This window comes from Larimichthys crocea, chromosome IX (assembly GCF_000972845.2).
Source record: "Larimichthys crocea isolate SSNF chromosome IX, L_crocea_2.0, whole genome shotgun sequence".
In the NCBI taxonomy this organism is placed as follows: domain Eukaryota; kingdom Metazoa; phylum Chordata; class Actinopteri; family Sciaenidae; genus Larimichthys; species Larimichthys crocea.
The window spans coordinates 10,112,261-10,121,603 of NC_040019.1; the positions used below are offsets into that span (position 1 = coordinate 10,112,261).

Sequence of the window (9,343 nt, forward strand, 5' to 3'; positions counted from 1 at the left end):
TAAACACTCGAGGAAAGTAATGTGAAACCTCATCACAACTAGTACATTTGAAGTCTTTTATGATTCTGTGAAAACAACTCTGCCTCAATAATCTTAAATTGAGCTTAACGTGCACTCGTACAGCTCAACAAACTTCTTCAAATCTCAGTAATCCATCATCAGTGCTTAATGATTAATTTGCCTAATTGACATGTAAGAGTGCTAAAATCCCACTGTGCATTAGCAACATTGCACATAGAGCCATGTTTCATGAGACTAGCTGATATTCTCCTCATTGACTCTGTGAACTTGCCTTGACCTCATTCCTTCAAGCAGCAAGAACAAAGAAATGCACATGGGATCCCGCACTAAGTCGGGATAATTTTACTCCACTTGTACTCCGTGTTACTTTAATGATTACAATCCTCTAGTAGTTGACACAACTTGGATTTAGAGGCATATGTCACAGTTGGCACTCTATCACATCTGGGGCTGGCCAAAAGACACTTCTACAGTAGCACTCTCCTTCAATGGCTTTCCTTTTTATTGGTGCCTAACTCTCCACCCCCACCCATGAGTAGTGTTTCAATAACAGGAAACAATCGGCCATCGTCTTTCATCACAGGTTGACGTTGGTTCCCGCACGGTGCCACTGGGTCTCTGTGGTGCCAGCCAGCCAGCCCGCCACAGTACATAGCAGAAGAGAGAGAGAGAAAATCAAGTGTATGTGCCAGCTTTCTCATTTCCTTATCGTCCTCCAAGGGGGGATCTGACGCATGGCCTTGCAGCGGTCATATCCGAGACTGATACTCGATGAACAGAAGTCTGTCAGCCATGCAAAGTCATGAATGTACATCTACAATCCTTTAAGGCAGCTAATTGACTAGGACCTTCATTATATAGACATCCAATTTGCACAATCATATCTCACTTTTGAATGTAATTCAGGGTTTTTGCCAGTAGTGCAGTTTAGATTCAGTTAAGCGAGTGGCCCTGATTCATTTTTACACTGGCGTCACAAAGCTGAATGTAATCGGTTCTTTTCTAAGCAAGCCATGTTTAAAGCTGTGAAGGTCACCCATTGATGAATAACTCACTAGCAGCCTACATGATTCCCATGAGATACTGTGTGACCAGCTTTTATATGACATTCATGTAGTTTATTTCTGGACTATTAGTTGTTGTTTTTGTTTTGTTTTTTGTAATATTAGAACAGTCATCTCGCAGCAGAAACAAAAGTATGAATGTATGTGTTCAGTATGTCTATGACAAGCTCTTTTTTTTTTTTGTGAGCTGCCATATACCACAGTACATTTTCCAACTGATTTATTTTAGTACCACCAGCCTAATTGAAAAAGTAGGTGATACCAAACTGGTATGTGATATTCATAGCTGATTGCACATCGCACGTAATTATGTCAGACTCTGCAGCCACAGTAAGTGCACACAATTATACAGCATGCACAAATTGTTCAGGTTCATCTTATCCGCCTTTGTTTGTACATTTGCAAATACCTTATTAATCACTTTCTACGGTCTTTAAGCCTTTTTCTTATGGATTTAAACATTTTTTCTGCTGCATCTAGTGTATGTATATGTGATGCTTGAATAAATCTGTGGCCGTTTGAGAGCTATAAAAATTAATATATATCTTTCCACTCCTTTTATTGTAGGGCTTTGCATCACTACCATATTTTAAATGATCTACAGGCTAGATGATTAGATGTAGTGACGTTTAAGATGACAATTTAATATTAAATTGGAAAATGGTGCTGTATATCGTGCCACCACAGGAGGTCAGACATTTTCAAATCCTACATCTTGTCACCTGTCGTGAATGCTCAAATGTTCTTCATTCGGCAGTTCAAGGGGTTGTCTTTTAACTTGAGTCACAAGTTCACTTCCCTGAAGTACAGGAATGTAGGCTCATTGTTTTCTCTCTTCCCCACATTCACAGACAAGTGTCTCCTTCTTTCTCTCTCTGCTGTACGTGATAAATACCACCTCCTTTTTTCCCTTTTGTTTTGCACCTTTATGAGGTAAGAGCAACATTCCAAGCATTCAGGCAGCATCCTCGATGACTTTATGAAAGTGCTTACAGACGCCTCCTCTTGATTGACTTTCCGATGGACACATCCTGTCCCCTCTCAGAAGCCGTTTTCCTCTTCCTAAACCCTACAGAGCGGAGTCATGATCAGAGCCCTCCTTGGAGATTAGTCCGGATACCTGCTGCAGTGTTTGCTTGGCCAGCTGGACATGTGCGTGCGTGTGTATGTGTATGTGTGAGGAAGGTGAGAGGTAAAGGAAGACCTGTTGGTCATCACGAGGCTAAAAGTTATAATAACAGTATTGAGCTATGGCTTCAGCAGCATGTCCTGTATCCTGTTGTGTCTACATGCTCCAGCACCTTGACCATGTTTTCTGAAGAGAAAAGCGTTTCCTTTTCCAACTTTGAAGCATTGAAGTGCCTTGTTTACGTGTCAGTGTTTGTGTGCGCATGTGTGTCTTTGTCCAGGACTGCTCACAATATATCACTGGATAGTAGTATTAGAGATTGCATGTCACTCGAAAGTGTATTTTTCAAGTTTTTAAACAAAATCACCACTAATAGACTAATCATTTTAAATATTATAGTTACTTTATACTTTAATTTTCTTTTTTGTTACATATACACCCATGTTACATGTATACATCTTGGTGAAAAAAATAGAACGTTTCTGTGCTTTAAATATAGTTGTAAATGTATGAAGTTCATGAAGGTTGAAAAAATGAATTCAGTAGTGATTTAAAATGTACATGTATGCAGAGTTTCATCAGTTTGTCCACAGTGGGCGATCTCTGTAACTGCTCAATGTCACATTTAGAAAGGATTCTTTTCCCGTGAAGTCTGGACTCTAACACTTCAGGGCAGGGTTAAAGAGAGGGAAAAACATTGTGTAAAGTGCAGGTTTTCCCCAGAGAGAAGATGCCTTAAAAGGTTAGGAGATGGTTGACACCTCCTGTACAGCTACCTTTTTGAAATGAGACATCCACATACATGCTCAGCACAGACTGGAAGCAAGACTTATATAAAGGAACAAATGGATTTCCCAGAAGCTGCTTTAAGCAGGTTCATTGTTGTGTGAGCTCCCATTGCTGGAGTAGGAGTAGAGTTAAGGCATCTTTTGATATGAATGGCCTTAAGTATTTTTAAGCAAAATGAGTGGGTAGGGTATTACTTCTGATGTTGTTCATGTTCTGTCCCTGTGAAATTGATTCTGAGAGAATAAAAAACAACAACAACAGGCACAGCTCATCTAGCTATGTTGTTTTACTACAGTGCATCAATAGCCGCAGAGACTTGGGCGAAGACGTCATCCACTGGCAGCTCGGAGTCAACCTGGGCAGAGCAAGATGGCACCACATGTGAGAATCTTACACATACAATTTTATGCATGATTTTTGATTTTTTACCATAGCACCAGTCATACACACCTTCCTGACAATGCCTTGGCTCTCATAAAAGGAAATGACTGGCTCGGTTGCTTTGTAATACAGGTCCAGGCGCTTCTTGATGGTCTCCTCGTTGTCATCAGAACGGCCGCTGGTCTCGCCACGCTTCAAAAGCCTCTTGACCATGGTCTCTCCTTTTGCATCGACGTACAGCAACAGGCAGGGTTTGCCAATCTGGAACCAAAGACAGTTTAATGGATTAACGTTTTTTTTTTCATTGGGATGGGATGAATTATAGACCAGCATCTCATGCCCTCTCTCCTACCTTCTTCTCAAACTCCTTGCCCTGCTTCACCTCACGGGGGTAGCCATCAATAAGGAAGCCCTTGGACACATCAGCCTTGGCGATCATGGCGTCCTTAATCATGTCTAAGACTGTGTCCTGAAAGCAGACCCAAGACATTATGATCAGCCTTCACAATGATGTGACACCTCTGTTAGAAAATACACTTAGTTGCCAGTTTATTATACTGACAGGTGTTCCTGTTATTGTGTCCTCACCATTAATATCAATAAGGGCAGGCTAAATAACAGGAATACCTCTTGGTATAATGAAATTTATTTCAACAGCACCACAAGCTACAGCCTCCAAAATGACAATAAAGCTGAACCAACACCTCTTTGAGACTGACAAAAAAAAAAAATAATAATTAAAAAATGATTATAACCTTCATAAAGGTAGGATTTATTGCAGGGCTGTTAACTACACTGCATTAATTTTAACTACAGTGTAGGTGTACGTAATAAACTGCCATCTATATTTGTATATATTGTAATAACTTACATATTTCCATTTTGTCTGTTCTGTCCACACACTTTGATGCACAACAAAACGATTGCACAAGCATATAAAGATGAGTATAAAGTGATCCTTTCTTACTCTATTATATGTTGTTGTTTTTTTATTATTAAATTACACTTAAGGGGTCCAGTCTCTTACCAGGGGGACAAGCTCTCCCTTCTGCATGATGGCCTGGAGCTGCTTTCCCCTCTTAGAGCCAGAAGACACCTCTGCACGGAGCAGATCCCCAGATGACAGGTGGGTGTAGCCATACTTTGCAACTATCTTCTCACACTGGGTGCCCTTTCCAGAGCCAGGCCCACCTGAAAAGAAAAGACAAAAAAGCATTATAGCATGATCAGGGATAGCTGTTAGTGTTTTGATGTTTTGTATGGTGCGAAATGAATGTACTCACCCACAACAAAGATGATCTTGGCATCTTTAAGTTTGTCTGAAATGAGCAAAACAAGTTATGAGTCCATAAGTAAGTAAATAAATCAGTTAAATCTACTAATAGAAGATTTTGGCAACAAACCATCTTGACAGTCGACTGTGGAAGCAGTTTTACACATGTTTCCCATGTTTTAGTTGCAGGGCAAAGTGCTAGCCTGATCTACTATAGTCTGTTTTCACTGTGCTTGCTTTAGTGGAGGTTTGTGCTATTACTCAAACAGTGTTGGCATGGCAACTGTTGTCACCTAATAATGTTATGTGAACAAGAAACCACAGGAAACTGTATCTACAGGAAAAAGGTACATAATAATATATAACAATAATATAATAGTAATATATAAATAAAACAAATGAGGAAACATTTTGACTTGTTCATAACTATAATGTATAATAATGCAGACTACAAACTATATTAAATGATAATTACATTATTGTGAAGTGGTTTGTTGTTATTTAAAAAATGATAATTACATTATTGTGAAGTGGTTTGTTGTTATTTAAATGTTATATCATAACAGTCTATTTTTGTATATAAATCAAGTATCTAAGTGGAATATCTTGATAACAAGCCATGTTAAATGTAAGGCCACCACTGTATTCTCAAAAACCACCAACAGGGGGCAGTAGAGTCTAAGAAAAGACAACAAAGCTGCTTCTTCCTTATTTGTACTCCATAAGATTAATAATAGAAATACATTTCCCCCTGGGATTATTAAAGTATTTCTTTCAAACAAACATTTTGTACATCATTAATCAATATTATATGATATTTTATTTACCTGCCATTGTGTTGAGTTAGATGAGTGTTCTGTCCTTCAACTAAAAGACAGAAAGGGCCACAAAAAAGTAAATAATACGGCACATATTTTAACAAAGAAAGTCAAATACAATTAACGTCACATTTATATTATTCTGTGTTAAACTGAATATTGTGGATTTTGTAAAAGGTGGAAATTAAGTGTTTCATTACATTCATTTTAAGGCAAGGCTTAATGTCACACAGTTAAAAAAAAAAGAAGACAAACGATTTGATGATCATGTTTTTCTCATTTCATAGATTTTTAGATATTAACTTTGGACTCTCCAAATCATTTTGTTCTATTCTAAGTGAATTCCACAGTTATTATATTTATTTTATTGCAGAAGTAACATAGGTCCAAAAAGCATTGCACTGAAGTGTTGCATAACCACAAAACATTTCTTTATTTATTTTTTACAGTGGATTTTCTAAAATACACTAACACTCTTTACTTTTATCAAGAAATTCACTTCTTTGGCAGTAACCTTCTCTCTGTAGACTGGGTGTACCTTTCAATTCTTTCAACTCAAGCTGTGAGGTTTTTCACTTCCACTTCCAACACATAACACAGAAGAGCTGCTGGTAATAGTATTAGTATTGCTGGTAATGTTATGTTTGGGTTTACATGTGAATTTCTATATATGTTTTAAGGTCAGAGGGTATTTTTGTAATGTAAATACCGAGGAATCAATATACAAATGTTTTATTATATAGCCACACTTATATGGCATGACAATACAAAGTAGCTTTTACAGTATGTGTCATCACAGATAAAATGTTAGTGTTATATTTAACAGCATATGGTTGCATGCTTAAACAGCAATTATATTCTTGTGGCAACTGAGGTTATTTATTGCTGCCAATTCAGAAAAACACCCCCAAAAAATTCCAGTCCCTCGATAAAGACATGGAACGCCTATAACTTCTGTGGTGAATATATCTAAAGAAGACAACAGCCACAGAGTTTCCTGTTTACTTCTCTTTTAGCTGACTTCACGATAGAAAAATGAGGAAGGAGGTCGGGTTATTCATGGGTTCAGCCATGTAAAAAGATATCTTGAAGTAGCTGCTTGCTTGTGTCTCGGGGTGAAAGAGCGTGTGTTTGAAACAACTGACTTGAAATAACCAACAGGTGTTGCCTATGGCAAAATAATCAACTAGTATTGCATCAGCTTTGACTGAAGTGACATTCTCCACAGGCCAGAACTTCAGAATCTTCAGTACAGCTATTTATCATTGATGTTTGCACTCTAATGTCACCTGTAAATGTGCGGTATATGGATCATATACTGTTTATATCCATTATTATTTCACAGTAATAGTTGCTTTGCTATAGTTGTGCCTTCCCTAGTTTAGCTTGTTGTATCTGCTGGTCACCCAAGTACGTTTATGCATGCAATGGTAATCAAGTAACCTGAGATGTTGCTCGTCTGACCTTTTGTCACAAATCTGGTTTCACAAAACTCAAAGGGCTGATTTCTTCAGTTACACAATTAAGTCCAAGTTTGGAAGTATCTGACTGTCTTGAACTGTCAAAAGTCTTGCTGCTTTATGCGAGAAACAAATGGGAGGAGTGACATTAGATTAGATTTAGCAAGACTTGAATTTGACCTTGTGACAACATAGCTGTTTGCTCACTGGCACACTGGCCTCTTATTCAAACACTATAGAGACAGATTAATAAATAAGCTTTAGGGAATGTAAGGTATTGGAAAGGTGATATGAGTTGTTTCACTGTGGCTATGCACTTGTGCAGCAAGCCGAAGAAAATATATATATAGCAATACTACACTTGTTCCAAATGATTGGATTTCTAGAGCTAACATGTGTTTCTTGGTTCATCCAAATCTGCAAAATGTTGCCAGCATGTTATCTACTTCTCACATGCAATACTCTTCAGTGTTGGTGGTGCCACTTCTCAAGTGTCCAGTTTTATGTAAGTGACCATTAACCCTGTGGCCTGTGTAAATGTCACTTGGAGACTGACATCTGAGTCAGCGCAGAGCCAGTTTGGGAAACCCTCTCTGGCCTATTATGGTGCCATCGTCTGAGTCCCCTGCTTCTTTGGCATGTCTGACGGGTTCTGGTTCTAATAGGGTGCAAACAACATTACATGATTCTTGGCATGGGTGCTGCACTCAATTCTGTATGGTATTACAGAACAGAAACCTGTTATGCATAAAAACATTGCATGGCTCTGCTGCAGTGTGATCATGCAAATCTATTCTCCAACAGAAGCTGTATCAGTGTTGGGAAATGTGGCAAGATGTTTGAACTAGACTTTATCTTTATGTGGACAAAGCCTTGTGAATGTTGTACTTAGACTGGATCCATATTGTTTCTCCTTAAAATTCATCCTACAACAAAATAAATAATGTAATACCATGCAGACTGCAGGAGTACTTTAGAAAACCTGATACATGAAGACTGAACATGTGATTTTTTGAAATTCTATCCTTGAAATGAAATTTAGAGATGTTGGACTCAACACAAACCCACCCACCCCAAATAGCCCATCTCCCCTGTCCCGCCCTCATGTCTTATAACTGGTTTTTACCATTCAGTCCTGCTAAAAAAAGACACAGTCAGTCTGCAGCTGTTAAAGGATAGCATGTCAACCATTCTCAATAAGCACATGGGCGCAGAGCTTTCACTGAGTGCCCCTCCAAGCAACTGGGCTGAAAACAAAGTACTGAGCACATGATCCATGAGTGCATTCTTTCTGTGTGCCATTGGTTACTAAGGCACTTTGTAAAATAATTGAGCGCACTGTCCCTTTAAGGGAAAACAGGGGACCCTTTGACGTCAGTGCAGTGGGAAATATTCCATGATGTTTGTCAATGGATGGAGATGATTTCCGTGTTGGTCATGGCTGTTGTGGATGCGTTTATGTTCCAAATTGCAAGCTTCGGCTCACTTTAATGTGCAGCATCTACTCACAAAAATCAATAGTACTCAGCCTCTAAACAGTTGTTAATGATCATTACTCAGGCTAGAGGCATGGAAGTGGAATTGAAGGGCTAGAAAATCTTGTATGAAAATGGCCTTTAATTGGTGCAGGTGGAGGATAATGTTAACATGTCATCAGAGTGGAGGAAAACCATGTGAAATGAAATGTCTGAGAAAACGTCTAGAGGAAAACAATAAGAATTACTGATGGTAATGCATTCTTTTTTTTTAGCAAACAATTATGGCATCCATTCAGTGTCATCACTGTGAATGACACACCAGAGCAGCATGCCTTTGCACTATGCAGAAATGCCTGATGTTCTGACAGTGTCAACCATTTTAAATAGTCAAACTAACCAAAGTGACAGTTCACCATTACAGTCTGTTTTTCTCGCTCTCCATCCCTTTCAAACAGCCCTGCCCACTGTGCCTGCCCACACTCTTTCTCTCTAACATCTCTCCTTTCACCCCGTCCCTGTCTTTTCATGCCTCTTCCTCTATGGAGCCTTTGTCCTCTGTACTGACCTCTCTTTCGTGCTGTGGTTCTAGATCCCAGTGCAAGGGGCTGCTGTCCCTGGATCCCCGTGTGTGTGTGTCTGCACAGTCCCTGCTGCACGGCAGCCCTCCCTCCCCCATGCCATGCCTTTTTATAGCTCAGCTGAGCCTGCTCAGCCTGCGTTGCATTCTGGGTAAGAGGGAGGAAGAACAGACAAGGAGGGTGAGGTAGGTCCACAAGGCATGATGGACAGAAGGAGGCAGAGGAAGGGGAGGGGAAGGCACTGACAGAAGGAACGACTCATTACTTCAGTTCTTTCTTTTAAACTTGAATTTAGAAAGATATAAGGAACTGGAACTAGTATGTCAAGGCATTTAGGTGTCATTATCATAAT

General features: G+C 39.2%; 1 protein-coding gene across 2 annotated transcripts; it reads right to left on the minus strand.

Annotated features, from left to right (window-relative positions):
• Positions 1-3,259: 3,259 nt before the first annotated feature.
• On the minus strand, positions 3,260-9,134 carry ak1 (adenylate kinase 1). Of its 2 annotated transcripts, XM_019276271.2 has the most exons (7): positions 8,979-9,134; positions 5,485-5,524; positions 4,668-4,703; positions 4,412-4,575; positions 3,737-3,853; positions 3,454-3,645; positions 3,260-3,358 (listed from the first exon to the last, which is right to left on the minus strand). In XM_019276271.2, exons 2-7 carry the CDS (start codon positions 5,489-5,491, stop codon positions 3,293-3,295), a joined length of 582 nt encoding a protein of 193 aa, XP_019131816.2. In that variant the 5' UTR covers positions 5,492-5,524; positions 8,979-9,134; the 3' UTR covers positions 3,260-3,292. The 2 variants fall into 2 exon arrangements, with proteins under 2 accessions (XP_019131816.2, XP_027138083.1); XM_027282282.1 differs by lacking the exons at positions 5,485-5,524; positions 8,979-9,134 and adding an exon at positions 4,788-4,920.
• Positions 9,135-9,343: the final 209 nt, after the last annotated feature.